This window comes from Otolemur garnettii, unplaced genomic scaffold (assembly GCF_000181295.1).
Source record: "Otolemur garnettii isolate 467f Iridium unplaced genomic scaffold, OtoGar3 scaffold00053, whole genome shotgun sequence".
Taxonomy (NCBI): Eukaryota; Metazoa; Chordata; class Mammalia; order Primates; family Galagidae; genus Otolemur; species Otolemur garnettii.
Genome location: NW_003852448.1, coordinates 11125496 through 11145626, shown reverse-complemented (window position 1 = coordinate 11145626; position 20131 = coordinate 11125496). Strand labels below are relative to the sequence as shown.

At 37.5% G+C, this 20131-nt stretch overlaps 1 protein-coding gene across 2 annotated transcripts in view; it reads left to right on the top strand.

Annotated features, from left to right (window-relative positions):
* CNTNAP2 (contactin associated protein like 2) overlaps positions 1-20131 on the top strand; it is a 1940687-nt gene that overhangs the window by 770549 nt on the left and 1150007 nt on the right. For both annotated transcript variants that reach the window (XM_012806491.1, XM_012806492.1), the window contains one exon: positions 9387-9534. In XM_012806491.1, coding sequence (XP_012661945.1) covers positions 9387-9534 — 148 coding nt within the window. The remainder of the gene's footprint in view (positions 1-9386; positions 9535-20131) is intronic.

The following is a 20131-nucleotide window of genomic DNA, read 5'->3' as shown; positions in this document are numbered from 1 at the left end:
AACCAAATACTTCGAAATAATTTAATTAAAAAGCAGAAGTTATCTTTGTGTCTTCTCGTGCCCTGCTCCACGCTTCCCATATCCTTGACTAGTGGTTTATTCACTTATCAACTTAGGAATGACCTACTGTCTACTGACTGCTTTGTAGATTAATTAAAATTCAGCTAACTTTTCCACACACCTGACCTATTTTTAGAAATTATATCAAATATTTTTAGTTCTCCATTGGTTACTTTTGTTATGTTTAAAATTGCCGATCACTTTGCTCTTCTCTCAAACTTTGGTACTGTCCCTTCACCTCTTGCTTGGAGGATGTGTGTATTATTTATATCATTTCATCCTTGTTTTCATTCATTTCTACTTCCAAACCCTGGTTTCTCATGTTTGCCTTTAACATTGTCAAGGTTGAAAACACTGAATTTTTTTCTTACCTTAGCTACACGCTTATTTTAAATATCAAAAATTTTACAAAACTTACCTCTTTTTACACTTTTTATGCTTGATATGTAGCATAAAAAATTGAGGGAAGTTTGAAGAAAAAATAGTCTAGATACTTACAACATAAAATAGATGCCTAATGCAACAACCACTATGAAAAATGGTTTATCGGTTTCTTAAAAATTTAAACATGCATCTACCTTGTAGCCTAGAAATTCTTCTCCTAGGCATTTACACAAGTGCTCATAGCAATTTATTCATAATGGCAAAACCGCAGAAGCATCCCCACCATTCATCAACACAAAAATAGATAAACAAACTGAAGTAGGCTTATCCATTGAAATATTACTCAGCAAAACCGAAAAAACAAGCCACAAAACAAGTAAGTAAATGAACTTCTAGGCATGCAGAAACCTGAAAAACATTTTTGTGATTGAAAGAAGCCAGGGATGTTTTATTCTTTTGTTATAAATTTTGAGAAAAAGCAAAGCTTATCTGTGGTGATAGGAAACACGGACGTGGTGGTGTGGAGTGGAGGGCGGATTAACTGAGCAGCGTATGGAACGAGGGGATGACGACGGAGATTTCTAGGGTACTGTACATGTTCTAGGGTATACTGAAGATCTGTGTAGTTCACTGTATTAGAATTATTATCATTTTTAAAAGACCTGTTGCTCCCTACACAGTTTGCAATTTAGTGGATAGACCAAGAAGTGAACGTGTATATTTTTACCATCCAATATATTAAGTGCTATTGAATAGATAAGAGCAGAAGTTCAAAAATGCAGGAGCATCCTGTAACCCCAATCCTCATCCTTCGGTATATCTCCCAGTCTCTGGGGCACTGAGGTGTAGTCCAGTAAGATCTGTGAACCACAGAATGTGCACAAAAGTGATACCCCCTCACCTAATCCAGCCATAACCCCCCACAGCCACTCCTCTGTGTTTCTCTCCTATTTCTGTGCTGAACTGAGAACCAGATGTCGAGGAGGAGACCCAGAGAAGGTGATCCCAGGTCCCTGATGGTTATAAGGAACCTTCCACACTGAAATGTGACATGAGCAAAAAGTAATCATGTGTTATATTAAATGACTGGAAAAAAGGAAGAAAAGAGAGAAAGAAAGGAAAGGAGAGAGGAGGAAGGGATGAGTGAGTAGAAGGAAGGAGGGGAGACAGAAGGATAAAGGAAAGAAGGAAGGAGGGAAGAGAAGAACCGAGATTCTCAGGCCAGAGGCTGACTGAAGGGAAATCACAAGCCATCACATGTGCAGTCTGCCTGCTGAGTGGCTGAGAGATGAGCTCTCAAATATAAAACTCAGAGAGCAGCGTCATTATGTCATGCTCAGAAAAGTAGAGGTGAAGATTCAAGAACCCGATATTTTTACTTTTTAAAGTCAAATTAATATTTACAAAAATAATGCTGTTTTTAATTAATGTATGCTTCTAGTAAAATAATCGTAAAATGCTATTACCATGGTGACAAACTTAAAAGAAAAGTTGATGTATTTAATTAGGTCAAGAGCAAGGGTCCAAGAGAGTATTGCTGTTTATATGTATGGAATATTTTGACACTTATCCCATAATGTTTATCATGCTTGTAATAAAAATCAGTATATATTTGGCAGAGTTCAACTGAATTACCTATGTGAACAGCCCAGATTTGATGGGAAGTGGCTGATTTCCCCATCACCACTTGGATTTCTCCCGTAAATTTTGTGTAATTGTTTTCTTTTGGTCCCACGATCTCTATGACTCCAACCATTCTGATAATTATAATGACATCCCTGATTTCTTCAAAAAAATTTTTCATGACCCTGCTGTCTTCTTAAATCAGACTAACATGCTCTTTTTTTTTTCCTGCAAGATAATACCAAACACATAGTTTTTAACTATAAATGGTAACCAAAACTGGAAAATGTGGATGGTCAGGGGTTTGGGAATGCATATTTACAACCATTTATTTAACCAGACTTATGGGGCACTAGCCACTGAGTAGAGGCAGCACATGCAGAGGACTCAAAGATGCCTAATCTCAAACTTCAAGGCGGACTCACCTGCTTCTGAAGCGTCAGGTACATAATGAATTAATCCCGATCAAGTGAAGAGAATAGAAAGATAGGATGCTGGGAGGCACCCCACTGATGATGTGGGGTTGAGGAGTCAGGGAGGGTCCCTCCTAGTGGGAAGCCCTGAGTGAGCTGAGCCCTGCAGGACGTGTGTGCCGCTCCGGATAGAGGTGACGAGCTCTCCATTCTGGGTGGAGACACCAGACAGGGACTGTTAACAGATCCTGGGTTTTCCGGAGGTCCTTCTTTTCTTCCTGCTCCAGCAGGGAGTATAATAGTCCTGGAAACTCATACCGAGATCAAAAATGGAAAATCTGTTTCTACATTTTATATCAGTTGCTAGTGTAGGGAAAGTAAAATCTAACGTCAGTAAGAAATAAAACTTAAAGAGAAGAAATGAAAGCCATCACAGCAACATTAACTTAAAGAACAATTGGATGGTGCCTGTGGCTTAAAGGAATAGGGCACCGCCCCATATGCAGGAGGTGGTGGGTTCAAACCCAGCCCCAGCCAAAAAATGCAAAAAAAAAAATTAAAGAACAATCAATATGGGCCTCAATGCCGGCAGTGACATCATATATTTTTAGAAAATATGATTTCTCACTTTAGGAAATATTCGTATTGTTGTTTTCTTCCTGTAATTGCCACACATGAGAACGTTGTCAGGAATGCTGAACGTTCTTACTGGGTTTACGTACACAATAGCTCAGCATTTGAGACACCTTTTTAAACCTTTACACTGACGGACAGAATCTCCTTCCTTTGCTACAGGAATTTGTGCTGTTTTATATAAGGTGTCTTGAAAAGTGAGGTTTTACTGAGGACTAAATATGCTTACTGTCTGTGTAAAATATTTCATAAATCCCACTTCAGACCCCATGATTGTAACTTTGAGGGAAATCTTAGCTCATGCATCACCCATAGCACCCTTCTAAATCCTTATTTATTTTCCTGTCGCTGGATAAATCATAGCTCTGGGAGCTTACAAAACGCTTTCCCAAAGCTTACTGGGTTTTAAATGCCAAACAAAGGCTGGGAAATCTTTCAGTGACTTTACACTTTTGCATCTAATCTGAATTGTGAAGGGGAATTAGTAATTTCAAAAAGATTTCCATAGACAGACCTGGCAAACTGCAGCCCATGGGCAAATTCTGGTCTATACCTGTTCTTACAAAATTTATGAGCTAAGAATAGTTTTTAAATTCCTCAAGTGTTGTTATAGAAAGTAAAAGAAAAGGGAGATGATATGAGGCAGAGAGGCAGGCAACCTACAAAGCCTAAAATATTTACTACCTGTCACTGTACAGAGAAGCCTTGCTTTTCCCCCTCTCAGGCTGTCTGACCTAGAGCTAGAAGAAAAGTTGTCTGAGCTAGAAGAAAAATTCAGTGCTCATGATTGAAAGAATCAGGTGTACCTGCCCAAACAGACTTGCCCCGCCCAGGCAGGGTCAGGTTCATGACCCCAGTAAAGGTCAGACTCATGTCCCTCCCAGGAAATAGGAATGCTGCCAATTGCTGCCCTCTTTGACCCTTTAAATCCCCATCCACCATAAGCCACCTGTGGACTCCTTTCTTGAGTTCACCCACCTGCATCCAGGTGGAAATAAACACCATATGATTTCTACCCAACAGGGATTCCATTCTCTTTTTTTTGGTGCCTTGGAACTATCTTTCCTCCTCAGGTCCAGAACCTTTCAATGATGGGACATTTTTAATTATTAAAACCTCAGTGATATTTCTAGATTATTATAAAATTAACCTTGAAGATGACTTACATTAAAGAAATTCTGATTCTTTGCTGTATATTTGCACAAGGTATAGGGCAGAAAGTCTCAACGTAGCACCACGGGTTTAAGTTTAACATTTTATTTTATTGGTATGAACTTTAACAAACATAAAGCTTTGTGAGATACATAAAGGCTGTGTTAATAATGATAATAGTAGTAACAAAAGCTCTTCTAAGCATATATACTAATCCAAAGTACTCAGGAAGATTTAATAGCCACATGGAAATCACAGCTTGTAAATTGATTTTTTAGTCTTTCAATGATAAATTCGGCTGGCATATTCACGTACCTGCAAAGTGCTTGCTATTCCGTGATATTTATCTCAATGAAGGTTGAATTGTAAAGGGTATTGTTCTGCATAAGGAAGATTCAAAGCATTTTAACTTTTTAATTTTTGACACAGATTTCCAAATCTTCGAAGCTTTGGTGAAAATCAGCTGTATGTCTTGATTTTTTTTTTCTTTTCTCATCTACGTGAAAATGTGCCAATGACTGTAAAAAAAAAAAGAGTCAAATTATGTGGGGAAAACGTTCCTATCCAAAATGTGTGTGGTTTTGTCATGACGAATGAAACGGCACGCACTACAGCTAACCAGTCTTACCGCTCAGTAAAAAGCGTCCTTCACACTTTGTAATAACTTTCATTTAAGCTGTAGAAGAGCTTTTTGCAGTAACAGCTACAACAAAAGCCTGATTTGGGAAAATGCATGGGAAAGGGAAATGCTGACTGGGCAAAATTTATGGAACTTTAAACGCAGAGAGAGGGAAAATATGCAGGCGTGTTATTCCACCTACTAAACAGGCCAGAAATCAAATCTATGTTCAAAAGGTGCTATAGTAAAAGTCACCTTTCAATTTTTAAGTTTGAAATTCAAATATAATATCTAATATCAAAAATAGGATGTATTGCACCTGAAGGGAAAAAAAAATATTTATTTCCAACTGAAAATTTGATTCTCAAATAAAATGAGTAGAAAAGTTAGTTTATTTCTCCCTGGCTGGCCCTTCCTGCATATTCAGCATCCAATCACCCGACCTCTCAGAGTCTCAGTTTCCTAATTTGAAAAAAATTAAAAAGTATCCCTGTCAAATGTTGTCTCTTGGGCATAAACAATACAGAGGGTACCAGAACCTTTTAAATGATAAGGCAGCATATAAACATTAGACGTCATTTTTATTAAATCCATGGCTACGCTTCCTTCCATGTCTCTTAACTTTTCCAAATACTGCTGCTTTTGGAGACATTTCACACGTTTTTACAGCTTTTTACTTAACACAGTGAATGCTAATGCTATGTCATTCTTTTGAACTCTTTAAAGCTTCAATTAAGAAAATGTCTTAAATCTCAGTGTATTTGGATTACGAAAAGCAGTGCAAAAAGCATAATCTATTGATGCTGTGAGTTCCAAAGAAAAATCATATAACATGCATTTATTCATAAATAATAAATGTGCCCTCTCTGCAAAGCTAATTTTAGATAAAACCCCATGATTCTAAGCATCTCAAATTCTCCCTGCTACCATTTAAATCGGTGGTGAAATCTCAAATGCAATATATCCCCATCTTCACTAATTATCTTTTCCTTAAAATATTAGATCTTTGCATTAGTCAATACTTATCTCACTTCAAAAACAATCAGGCAAGGAAATAGGTCAAATAATTAAAAAGCCCTTTTGACAAGCTGTGGATTTCGATTTTGAGGAGCTGTCATCACAGATTTGCCTCCTCGGTCTTTTATACATTCCTTTATGGTAGCAACATGGCCAGCTGAGGCTCCGTGCAAAGACAGCCTCCATTCCCATAATTTTGTTTTCCTCTAAAAGGAGTCATGCTTTGGGGACCCCAGGCAGTTTTTTGTTTGTTTGTTTTTTCTTTGTTTGTTTGTTTGAGATCGAGTTCTCTCTCTCAGGAGAGGGAAGGTTGAGTGCCATGACACCAACATAGCTTATAGAAACCTTAAACTCTTGGGCTCAAGCCATCCTCTTGCCTCAGGCTCCCAATCAGTATCTTGATGATCTGCAGCAGCGCTCACACCCACACTACTGTTACTTTTTCCTCCTTAAACAACCTCAGATTATTCCATCAGCTATTGTTCTGTATTTTATGTCATGCACTTGTCTTCTGCTATTCTCCTAAAGTTTTCTTCTTACTTGGGGAAGGGGATCTGAAACTTTCCCATGGATTTCCTTCCATTGTACTTAAAACGACGCCTGCAGCTTGATCGTGGCCCACAGTCCCTCCTTGCTCGGGCCCAGCCTTTTTATCCTTCAAATATGGATTTTAAAAACTAGTTCTTTAGGTATTTTTGTGGGAGACATACGGAGGGAAGAAATAAGAAAATATGAGTCCTAGAGAAGTTATCCATGGAGAGCAAAATGTCAGCTTGACTGGAACTACCCTCGGGGTCCATTCTTAGGCCAGGCTGACCCTGTATCCATTGCATCCTCTGCCCTTTCTGTCTTGCTGTGCAGCTGAGCTGTAACTGTAGAGTCCTCCTGCGTACCGAGGCCTCTCTGAACTCCAAATATAAGTGAAACTTCTGGTTCCATCACACACTTCTGTTGTTAATGCTGTCTTTTGCAATATCTTTTCATATTTTAGGCCTTCTAAGATTGCAAATGTCTCGTAAACAGTGTTCCAGGAGAGTTCTTTGTTTCTGTATTAATATTGATGCAAAACCTAGCAGCATTAAAAGCATATAGTATATTCTCAAGTTTAAATTACTGGGTGGCTTTTGTGGAGTATTAAATTTAAGATCATAAATTCTGGATTAACTTATATGTAATTGTGAATTAAATTTAGGTGATTTGGACCAGGGATTCTCATAGTTCTTGCTTTTGAAGTAAAAAAAGACAAACATAATGATGTATAAAATGCAACACTGGTTTGATAGAATTCATATTTAGATACGTGGATTCTTTATTAATCTAAAAACTAGCTAGTACTTAAAAAGAAAAGGACTTCCCCAAATGTTTTTCATGATGGAATTGCATCACCAAGATGCAAAGAAAATGCTGTATTAAATGTTAAAATGCAAGACCTACTGCTCAAATAGCTTTGTCTTATGAAAAATTGAAAAATAATGGGGCTGTTTTAGAAAGTGGTAGCAGTATGCAGCTCGTCAAAGAAAACCAAAAAGACACAACAGGAATCACGATTTTGAAAACATATACAGCGGACCCTCCATAGGTGACCATTTCCTTACACTGACCATCTCCTGAAGGTGACCTAACTTTCACAGACTGGACGGGCACCACATGTACGTGTCAGTACAACAGGCCTACTTCCTTATGTTGGCCATCCACTTATGTTGATCAGTTTGTCACAGTCCCTCGGGTGGTCAACTTACAGAGGCTCAACTGTAACCGTACATGGTATAGACTAAGTATTAACCATTATGCAGATTATTGAGACCAACTAAGGTTACGTAAAATCATTTAAATACAGAGGAAATATTTAACACACTCCTTAAATTACTTGGCCTTATATTACACATTTTCTATTGCAAAGGCCAGGAGTTTGACCAAGGAATGCAGATTGATGAAAAAACCTTCTATCACAAATTTGTTGTTGGGATGCTGTGTGAACTTAAACCACTGCCTTCCATTCCAAAGTCTGTCCTTTTTATTAAAAGCATCTTTTTGTGCTTCTTATTAATATTATACCTTTAAAATTATTAAGGAGAATTTTTTTCAAAGATAAAACTTCTGGTTTTATAAATACAAACAAATTTAATTTTTCAGGTCAAGAATACAACAGAGTGGCGATGTTAATAGGGCCTATGTTGCAATGTTTATGATTAAAAATAATTTTCTTTGTAAAAATTTTATTTCTATGTTTATGAGATGATTTAAACAAATATCAAGAAGAATGTCATGTGGAATATAGTGTTAAAAACTCAAGTTATCTAATAGAGGGACAGCTAGAATGTATGTAGAGAGTTAAGAAAAGCATAAGGTCTCGTTAATTGGATTTATATCCTCTAAAATATAATGGTCGCATTTTTAAAACCTTCCTTGGATTATAAATTTGCACTGGAATTTTCCCTCGTATTAGATGGTAAACGTTTTGAGGGTGGATTTCATGGCTTGCATTTCCCATATCTCTTGTTGTTTATTTTTTGTGCAATAGTTTATAAATCCTTGTTAAGTTAATGCTGTATGTGCCCAAAGAAAATCCATTTGTCCCCTCCTAAAAAAAAATAAACAATGTGAACTTTCAATATCAGATAAGATTCATGGATAATTTCTCTTTTAACACAGTCTTCCATAGTGAGAGAAATGGAATTGCCATGCGTCCAACCCACTGAACACACCCTCCCAATAGATGGTAGAAACCTAGCCCTCATCACGACCTGTTCACATGTTCCCCTCGTCTAACTGATGTTAAAATGTGCTCTGGAGACTCCTAATGCTCATATCTGAACATACTATGAGGGAGATTTTTCAAAAGCAATATGGTTAAGTTCTATAAGAAAATGTTTATTGTGTAACTTAAAAGCAAAATACTAGAACTCATCATTTTTAAATGTTTATTGGATACTACAGGGGGTGCTATTTAGTATTTAATTCTTTTAACATACATTTACACAGATGAAAAGACCCACAGTAATGCTGGCCTGTTTCCTGGACTTGTTTTTCTTTTCTTTTCTTTTCTTTATTTTTTTCTTGAGACAGTCTTATATGTCACCCTCAGTAGAGTGCTGTAGCATCACAGCTCACAGCAACCTCCAACTCTTGGGCTTAAGCAATTCTCTTGCCTCAGCCTCCCAAGTAGCTGGGACTACAGGCACCTGACACAATGCCTGGCTATTTTTTGTTGCAGTTGCATTGCTGTCTAGCAGGCCCGGGCCAGGTTCGAACACGCCACTCTCGGTGTATGTGGCTGGCGCCATAACCACTGTGCTACAGTCTCCAAGCCCTGGACTTATTTTTGAATAAGGGCGTGAAGAACCTTTTTTTCAAGTTGTTTATGATGTAAGAATATAAAAACCCTCCCACTGGGTAAGATTGGTGTTTACTGTAGCATGTAGAGAACATGGCTGTTTCTAAAGTATTTTTTTCTACAATTTTTAAAATGCCATTTCTTTTTCCAGGCATTTCCTGGAAACATCAACTCTGACAGTGTGGTCCGGCATGACTTCCAGCACCCGGTCATTGCCCGCTATGTGCGCATGGTGCCTCTGGACTGGAACGGGGAAGGCCGCATCGGGCTCCGAATCGAAGTCTACGGCTGTTCTTACTGTGAGTAGCACATTGTTCAAATTCCTGGGAGTTTGTTTTAATTTTCATTCACAGTAGTATGTCTCTTGTAATTACTCAATCTTGCTTGCTTTCTCTGACAATATATTACCTTCTATTATGGACATATATATACATATAAAGGGTTGTTTTCCTGTTTGTATTTTATAAACATATACTATATACACACAGAACCAACACATGTATAAGAATATCCTAATTATACCTTAGTTAAAAGATTTACAAAGTGGTTTTTTGTTAAATAGATTAAAATAACAAAACTTATTAACTAAATTGCTCAGAGTCTTATGAAATATTTAGAGGTGAGAAACCTGCACCATTATCTATCTTCTGGCTCTTTATGGTGGAGTTTGGAGAAAGAAGTTTCTCAACTTCTTTCCAATTCACTAAGTCTCTCTGCAGTTGTGCCTATTCTTAAATTGAGTCTTAAAGTCAAGGATACTAATGTCTTTTTAGAAATTTTGTTTCTATTTCAAATTTATTTGCTCACTTAAAGAGTTTCTTTTCCCTTAAGCATACCTTCAACCTCCTTTTTCTAACTGTTTAAATTCATCACACAGATCTAATGAAGGCAGCATGTGGATTTTCAGATTCCAGTTCCACCTTCTCTTGTCTGTCCTGGATCTTCCCAAAAGTACTTGGTTTCTTCTTTTTCTCCTCATTTTCCTGCTTCTCATCCTCTTTCTTCTCACTCCACTTCTTTTATTTATTTATTTTTGGGTCTACATTTTCTTAACCCTTACGTGGTGTTCACCTATCTTGTTGACTGTGACTTTAATTTTCTTAAAACTTTATCTTTGGAATTTTGTTCTGGCCAAGGTTTTTGGTTACATTCTTTTAGAGAAAACTTAGGCTTGTTTATTTGCTTCTGTGAAGAAAACACTAACACAGGATGGCTTTAAAGTTTGTCTCTAGTTGTTTTCCGAGACTACTAGATATCATAAGTTCAATCTTCAAACACACTTTGCAGAACACCAGCTTCTGAAGAGGAATTCTCCAGTGAAGTACTTTCCTCCATCCAGGAAACTTTTCTACTTGTTCTTTCAATGGACTAAAGCTTTGGGATGCTGGGTATGAACAGGGAAGGAAATTAGGACATCAATTATTTGCATGAAATCTCTTCTTTTTAATTCATTTGCATGTGACTTTAAATAGTGTCACTGCCATGTTGAACAGTGTAGCTTGGAGGCACTTTATAAGCTAAAGAACACATGATATTTATTTTTCAAGTGTTAGGCTCTGACTTTTTTTGTTAGTTTGGAAAACAATAATTTAATCATCATGAAAACTATTCTTACTGTCAAAAATATAATGACTAGTTATTTTCCTAATTAGTCTTCTACCTCTGTTCGACTATTTTGTGCTACTGTGATGAAATGCTTGAGACTGGGTAACTTAAGAACAGAGATTTATTTCTTATAGATCTGGAGGCTGGCAAGTTCACAGTCAGTGGGCCCCGTCTAGTGGGGGCCTGCTTATTGCACCACCCCATGACAGAAAGTAGCAGGACAAGAAGGCATCAGAGAGACAGAGAGAGAGAAAGAGAGAGAGGGAGAGAGGGATCAAGAGGGGAAGAGGGCCAAGGTCATCTTTATGAGGAGCACATCCCTGTGATAATTCAGCCCCCTCTCAAAATTAGTGCACAAATCCATTCATGAGGGCTTTAATCACTTCTTAAAGGGCCTGCCTCTTGACACTGTAGCCTTGGGGATTAAATTTCCAGCATTTGAGCTTTGAGGGGCACAGTCAAACCATCACCCAGACCACATATCCAGATCACATCTTCATTTTTCTGTTGTTAAATAATGTCAATTGCATTGATCTCTTAAAAAAAAAAGTATCTATAATAAGAAAGTGAGGTGTTAAAAATACTTGCCATGGACAACTTTCCAAAAGTTACTTTGATTTAAATTTTCCCTATTGGAATTCAGGCCAGAGCAGGCCCTAGGAAGATGATGTTCTTTTTTTTTTTTTTTTGGCCGGGGCTGGGTTTGAACCCTCTACTTCCAGCATTTGGAGCCTGTGTACTCCTTTGAGCCACAAGTGCCACCCGGAAGATGACTTTCTACAATGACTTTCTGCTTGTTCTGGAACTCAGTGGCTTTTTATTTATTTATTTTGAGAAAACGAATCATGTTTTCCTTGACTGGGGATTTGATACACCCTTCCCTTTTGCCTTCCTGGGGAAAAGCATGGCTGTGTCCACTTGGGTCTCGGCAGGGAGAAAGGCAGCTTTGATCCCCCTTGTGGAAGAGAGGGATGTCTACTCTTTCTGGAATCACTTAGAGGGTTTACTTGGGGTGTGTCCTAAACCTGCGAGTTAGAGAATGGATATTGTTCTCCTTTAAATAGGAGCATTGTTTCTGCTTGAGTGTGAGCCTTGGGGATCCCCGTGTCTGTGGCATTCCTCTGTGCACCCTTCGTGATCCTTTTGTCACCTGGGGGATTTAAGTGCTTCTCAAGGTCGAATAAGACCTTCACTCTACTCCAGGTGGGGTTTAGTTCCGGCCCACTGCTTCGTAGCCTTTCTGATTCCTATTGTTTCTATTTCCTGGCTTGTCTTGAATATCTTATGAATTCCAATTTCAATGAACCTAAGCTCATTTTAAAGCATTCTGCTCCCTCTGCATTTGGTTCCCCTCAGTTCAGTTGAGACAGTGCGTGCTGGTCTTTGTGAAATTTAGCAGCATGAATCTCCTCCTTGACTGAGTGAGCTTTCTCCCTCGGCAGCGCGGCTAATCTTCTTACTCTGCACCAGAGGGACTCCAGGAAGCCAAAGGGAGAGGTCTCAGTTTACTAATTCCTAAGAATCACATATAGCTTGATTACTCAAGCATTTGTTTACAAAAGCTGAACACAGTGTATTGATTAAAGTAGTGAGCGGTGTTTGTGGTAAAAATCCTAAATTAGCTTTTAAACAGAGTCTTCATAAGAGTCAGGTCAGCATCTTGGGAAACCAGGATGCACTCAACTCAGGTAATGTTGCTGGTGCCTTCAATACAGATGAACAGTTAATAAACTCTAGACACCTCAGCACAGGCCAATCGTGGTGGAAATCGGTCTAGTCAGAGAAAAAGCAACCGGGAGGAGCCGACACACATGGAAGAAAGCATTTCTTTCATTTCATGCTGTAGCGATGGGATATCTGCTCCCCGTGGAGAGAGCCCTCCTTCCGGGACCCCAGACTAACCCCTGCATGTTTATTCTTCTTAGCAAGAGATGCAGCCAGGTAGTGTTAGTTTCTGGGGCCTCTGTCACAAATTGCTGTGCACAGTTAGATGTCAACAATTTGTTCTATCTTGGTTCTGGAGAGAAGAAGTTTAAAATCAAGGTGGAGCAGTGTTGGTTCCTTCCGGAGGCTCAGAGGGAGTGACCAGTCCCTGTTTCTGCCCTCTCTTCCAGGGATGGGCAGCCACCCTCGGGGTTCCTGACCTGGTGGCCGCATCATTCCAGTCTCTCCTCTGGCTTCACATGGCTGTCTCTGCTCCGCCTGTGTCTGTGTCTCTACATCTTTCCAGGGCCTTCTTTTATAAGGACACCAGTCATCAGATGTAGGACCTGCCCTATCTCCGCATGACATCAACTTATCACATCCCCAAAGACCCAATATCCAAGTGAGGCCACATTTTGAGGTTCTGAGTGGATGTGCATTTCTTGGGAACTATTCAACACAGTACAAGATACTCCTATTAAAACTGGAAAGGGTTTATGTTCAGCTCCATGTAGGCTGGCAGAAAAATAAACATCAGTGCCGAAAGTCAACCCATGTTTTCCTGTTTCAAGAAGACGTTTTATTTTGTTTCACATAGAAGAGTTTCAGATCCTTGTATTTTATCTCTATAATTTCCTCCATTTATTTAGTGAACATTTACCATATTTAGGCATGTAGAAACAACTTAAGGAATAGTTGTTTAGGTTAATAGTCTCCAGGAAAGATAAATAAGCAGTTTTGATGTTCTGTAAGAAATGCTGTAACTGAGAACACCTCGTCCATGTTGATAAAGGGATAAGGTATCACCCACCTAAAAAGCCACAGAAATTAGGATGATGAAGCATTCTATAAAATAAAGACAGACGCAGACGGGAGAGTGTGGTTTATTTCGTATTTTGAGTTAGTTATGACTTAGCACCATCAGTCTAGTGTGTTGTTTGGAGGATCAATATACTTGGGGCACAGATTCATCAATCTCTTAACATTAATTGAATTCTATTTATAAAGCATTCTGCAAAATTTTGATATAAAATGCAAATATGACCATTATCACAGCTGAGCCTAATACCCTGTAACAATGCAACCTTGCCTATGAAGTCCAAGCCGTTAGTTTGAAATAGAAGTTCTCCCCACCCACCAACCATTCATACAGCCTCATGTCACGTATTTCCACGTTCCATTTTATGTTCCCAGTAGAAACGCAAACTGTTTATATTTCTAAATATGTAAACAACTTGCTTCTTTAACATGCATTCGCTTAAGCCTGGAGTTAAGTCTCTATCATCCTTCACCTGACCAATAGTTTTCATCTTCCAAGATGTAGTTAAGATGAATTTTTGACAAGGAGACCTCTCTAAATTTCCAGGATGAATCCCATTTTCCTTTTCTTTCCTCCCGTTACATCATGTGAATATTTCCAATGGAATATTTATTAAAATATCCAAAGTGAGGTAGACCGAGACATTGAGGAAAGAAGGAGGCATGACGTTACCTTATTCCCCACCACCATTTCACCAATTCTATACCCAAGAAATGTTTGCCGAAGTGAGCTGATAACAGATGTAAATGATACGACGTAATTATTTCCTCAGTGAAGACCAATTGCTATTTGAAGCTGTGTGGATTCTTTTGTTGGTGGAACAGGGCACAATTCTATCGCATCTTACTGAGTGGTGCTCTGGGGACCTACAAAATGTTGCGATATTGCCAAACTGAATACAATAATAGATAGTCCAAAAGACAATAGAAGCAAGTTTCTTCGTCTTCTGTTATTTTTAGTTCATATTATTTTAATCCATAATGTCGTGAGGCTGCTTCATGAATTACAAATGTAAATTGCTTATCATCAGAGGAAAAAATATAATACCACTCATGAATCGTTTGGGGTTATATACCTGGCTTAATGTGAAATAAAAGTAGATCAATATAAAACAGATTTAGTAAACATCAGTGCCAAGTTATTCAATATAAAGGTCTTTAAAACTGTCATGCTAGCATATTATGTATGTAGGACGTGATGTGTTATAAAAATAAGCAAATTCGGTATGTTATTTAAAAATGTTCTCACCATTCAGAGAAATAGAACTTAGATTGAAGCATATGTCATACTTTTTGGCTCTTTAAAAAGTTATATTTAGCTTTGGAATTGAAATGTTTGTAACAGAAAGATGATTTCTATCCATCATCACCTTGGAGATGATAATACATCAGCTGACCCATCAACTTTGTAGAAGTCCGATGTTTTTGAGATGGTGAAAAAAATATACTGGATGATTTGTGTCATGATGATTACTTAATTCAGCAAAGTCAACTTGAAGGTATAAACATTAAAAGATAAAAAGGGAATATCTCATCATCTTATATTACCAGAAAATTTTGATACTCAGTGGGTATTTCTAAATTAACATTTGAGAGTAATGTTTTAATTGAAAAAAACTTAAATTATGAAAACAATAAGATTCTCATTTTTCATCTCTTTGAAGATATTTGTTACCAGCATTGAATTATTTCTTTTCCAGTGTAATTTGCTTACCTGGAAGATAGTTGCCCTGAGTCTGCTCAAGGAGAAGACACAGCAGAAATAGTTTTCTGTTTGAGATGTAAGGCAGTTACAAATGGCAGCTACTTTATACTCTAATTTTGAAGAATTAATTAATAAGTCATTGATTTAGAGTTAAATTTACATCCTATTGCTACTAAATTTTTAGATTTAAATTTAAATCTCTTAAGAAATTACAAAGTTAAGTTGACATATAAAATCAGCAGTGTTGATTTCGCAGCAAATTAGAATTACTGGTGAAGAGCATGCAACGACACCTCCCTTTATAGTTCTGAATTATGAATAACCATATACTTCAAAGGTAGAATAAAAGAGGATATAACTTTTATTTTATACACTAGTCCAAAATTTCTTTTACAGAATAATTTTCCAAGGGAAGTAAATATATTAGGAGCCTACAGAAGCATTATTATGGTAACCGGTTAAAGAAAAGAGTAAAATAATGAAAGTGAGCTATGCTTCAGCACGCTCTGTGCATAAGAGGGGCCATTTGTGTACTCTGTAAGATCTTCAAAGCTAAAAAGTTCCCAGGAGATCTTCCAGCCCAATCCCTTATTTTGCTAATGAGGAAACCAAAATCTGTGGGGTTATGTGACTTGTATAAATTTGCAGGCCTGGAAATCTTACAAGGCAATCTAGAGCACACACCCTCTCTGACATTTGATACTCTCTCCTCTCATTTATTCTTCTTATCTTCCCACAATATATTTTTTATAATCACAGTGATGATCCATAAGAAATATAATTTTGTGGATTCTAATGGCTACACAATTGGCCCATTATTTTTCACTGTATGAACATACAGAATGAGATATCTAGCAAGAAAAATATCCCAACAGTACTGTGCAAGCCACATGTCCAATAGGGAAATATAAATAACTGGTCTTCTTTAGGATACACTCATTTAAGGAGAGCTTGCCAAGAAACACACGTTTCAGTTGACGAAAAATTGGTCAATCTCAGTAGGTACATTTCCTTGGGTGTAATCTTACCTCCTGAGATATTTAAACTACCTTTTACACTTTTACATGGATGTTAATTTTTATTTATGTTTGACCTCTGCAAAAAAATATTAAAGTCTAAATTACAGTTATACAATCCATCAACATTATCCTTGTTTAAGGCGAGGAAAGAAGCAAAATTTAAAACACTGCAGACATATAGAAGAGATTCTTTCATTGGCTTTCATTCTTGTGTTGTTAGTCTTAATTATCACCTTTTAAAATTAGCTTAGTGAGGGAGAAAAGAGAAAATATTTAAGATGCGGTTATGTGCTCATGAATTAAAAGTAACAGTATAATAAAATAATGATTTGATACGCTGACTTTCAAAATTTTAAGCAGTCTAAATTGCTTGAATTTGAAATGAGTTATTTTAAAACATTAAATAATTTTATTTCTATTAGAATAGTATCAGATCTTTTACAGTGGGGCACATAAATAGTTATTAACATTGTTTAACTTATTTTATATACTTCTAATAAAATATATACGTATATATACCGACAGATGCACACACACACACATACACACACTCATGGTCAAAATGGTGTTGGATTAGTCTTCATTGAGCTTTAATTTTTGTTTCAGTGGACAGGGAGGAGTTAAAAATGTTGGCTTGAGTTCCTTTTCATTCTCAATTATTGAGGGAATAATCTAGGAAGAGAATAAACGACAGGCAACCTGGACCAGTATTTTTGTAAACATTTTGAATTTGGTAGCCCCAAGCACCTGCAAATAATGATCTTTCTTGGGAGGAAAGTTCTTACCTGTAGAATATTTTAAGGAGATATCTCTGTTGTCAGTTACCTCTGATGAACACGCTTAACACACTTAGTATCTCTGACTTATAATCTTGGCTCCCTGGAAAGTAACTCATCATCTAGGTGACACTTGCAGTGTTAAAGGGAGATGTTTTAAAACGTAGATGCTTTTGTGTACAGTAATAAATTGCATACTTTATTAGAGACCTTCCCTGTTACTCTAGGCCATGTCTGATGTTCTCACTGTCACATGTACTCACTGCCTTTGGGACAAAGACGCTTCACACCTTACAGGGCCATGGAGAAGTGGTATTTGGAAGTAGAGTGAGCAACCAGACCTGGTGGGAGGGAGATTATGTAGGATAAGGACAATGGTTTGCCCTGTGACCACCAAAGGATGGGCCTGGCTTGTTTGGATACTTTTGTGAGGTGGCGGAGAAGTGAAGCCGGACACTCAGGGATAGTAGGCACTGTGCTTGGTTCCAGAGAGGAAAAGAGTTTGTGATTAGGTGGCTTTTATACTGGATCAAAGTTGGGAAGAGGAACTTGCAGGTAGGCCATGTCAGACCCTCCCAGCTTTATCCAGATGTCAAGGCGTGCATAATATTGGGTCTTACTTTTAGGCCTGGCATCACAGCCTCTCGATTTCTTATCTTCTGAAATTATTGGTAATGTTTGGCTCTAGATAAGACCTTCGATTTGTGTAAATATGATTTAACCAGCTGACCCCCATATCACTCTATAAACTATATTAGTTACTAACTTTAGTCAAATCAACAATCTGCAAAACCCCATGGAACATTCTTTTTTTCTGCTTCAAACTGCTGTTCATCATGTTAGTGGTTTGTACTATTTTAAACTTGCTATGTTAGCCATTTTTGTGTATCATAAAAAGTTAATCTAGAAAGTGGATAAGTAACTTCCTAAATTTACTTTGAAGTGTAAATGTTTTAATACTAAGGGAAAAATAAAATCCTTTTCCCCATGGCATTGAACTTATATAGAAAAGATAATTAATTATTTCCCAGTAATCACTTTTTGAGGTTTCCTGTGTTACAAAAGACAAGGTAAAAATATGACTGGGCTTGCGCTCATTTGAGTTTGACTCTGAGAACAATTGTGTTTAATAGTCCTCCAGATTAACTTCTACTCCAAAGTTCAATATACCATGTCCAACTATTACAGGGAGTTTTTTGTTGTTGTTGATGCAAAATGAAGTTTATTTACTAATGCAAATGCCGATAAACAAAAAGCAAGTTTGGTAGTTTTTGCAAAAAACCTGGAGCGAGTGAAGAATCTGGAAGTATGTCTGAGGAATAGAGTAAGATTAAGAGATTCAGTTCATTCTCCAAATAAGGGTTTTTAACAGCACTTACGTTAAAATGTGTTACGCTTTCATTTAAGACCATAATTTAAAAGAAGTCCTCTGATTTCAAGATGATGAGATATCTAAAGAATGCATGGTGTTGCCTCCCTTGTTATCCAAAGGGTAAACTCAGCCTGGACTTGCCCCAAAGCTTCTCAGCCTGATGATAGAACCTGCCTCTCAGGTCCCTGCTTGTCCTTCTTTTTCATTTTTCCCTAATGATTCCCACTCTTTCTCCTTTATTCCCTATTTTCAGTGTTCATGAATCTTCTTTCTCAAATCAAAGAATAAATAAATACTTTAAAACAAATCACATTTTACTCTGTCCAAAGTGAATATAAGTCTAGATCAAGATTTGACCTTGACACTGTTGGTGCCTTTTGGCAGATAATTCTTTGTCCTGGGGGAGGAAGAAGCTGTTCTGTGCAATGTAGACCGTGAGCAACACTTTTTGGACTCTACTAGTTAGATGCTAGAACTACAACATACTTCCCTCAGTTGTAACAGACAAAATTAACTCCAGATAGCGCTAAATTTCTTATGGGGATAAATTGTCCCTGGGTGAAAATGCTGATATAGCTGGTTCTTAAGTGTTTTTTGATAATTGGCTGATTACCAATTAGGAACTATGTTAGGAACTATGAAAAAAATGACACATTATAAGAATCGACTCAATATTTGTTTTATATATGAGTGCCTGGTACATGCAGAAGGCTTATTCTTCATGTTAAGATTTTCTTGAACTTTATTAAGGACAATAGTTAGGGCACCACGGTCTACCTACATACACAGGCCTTCTGCACGTGGACTGCAGATAAAACACTGTTAAATCAATAAGCACACAAATTGCAAAGAAGAATGACCCCTTGGATACTCATATCCTCTATCTCTGCCATTTGTAGACAATCATGCAAAGTTTTCATAATTTTCTTTAATGCAAGTGATTTTATTGAGAGTAACTACCAATTCCTTTCTCTTTTGCTGTTAGTGGCATCCTCTTTTCACATGGATTCATCTGAACCTATGTTCTCTGTTGACGATTTTTGCATTTTCCTTATTGTGAATTTTAGTTTTGGATCAAGATGATGGACTAGATCTTCTACACAGTGCAGGCTGAGGATTGTTTACATGGTTGTTTCTTTGCATTTTACTTGTATTAATGGACAGTTAAAAGGAACAGAAGTATTGCAGAATGTACTTTGTTAATAGATTATAAACTTACACTGTTTTCATACAGTCCATTGACTTTTGAGAGACATTAACCTTAGTGATATAACAAAAAGGCTGATTTTCTCTAAAACAGAGCAAATAAATAAACAAATAAAAGCTTTGTCCAATTTCTTAGCTTCCTCGTCAAAGGGTTCTGTATCTGCTAGTTAAGGAAGGGGTGAAGGCCTGACTTGGCAATTTTACACTTGTAACAAAGTTGACCCTGTAAGTTACTTAACACCACGCGATCCGTGTGCTCAGCCACCTTGGCCAAGTCTCCGCAGTCCAGGGAAGACGCTGCACACACTTCCTTCTCCCCGTCTCCTAGGACTGTCATGAGAAATGAAATGGTTCCCGGGAAGGTTTTGAGGATGATGTCAGTGTATCATCTTAATCACGTCTATTCAGAGACTCAAACAGTGAGGCATGATATGTAGAGAGGGTAAAAATATGTTCTATCTAAAGGTCAAA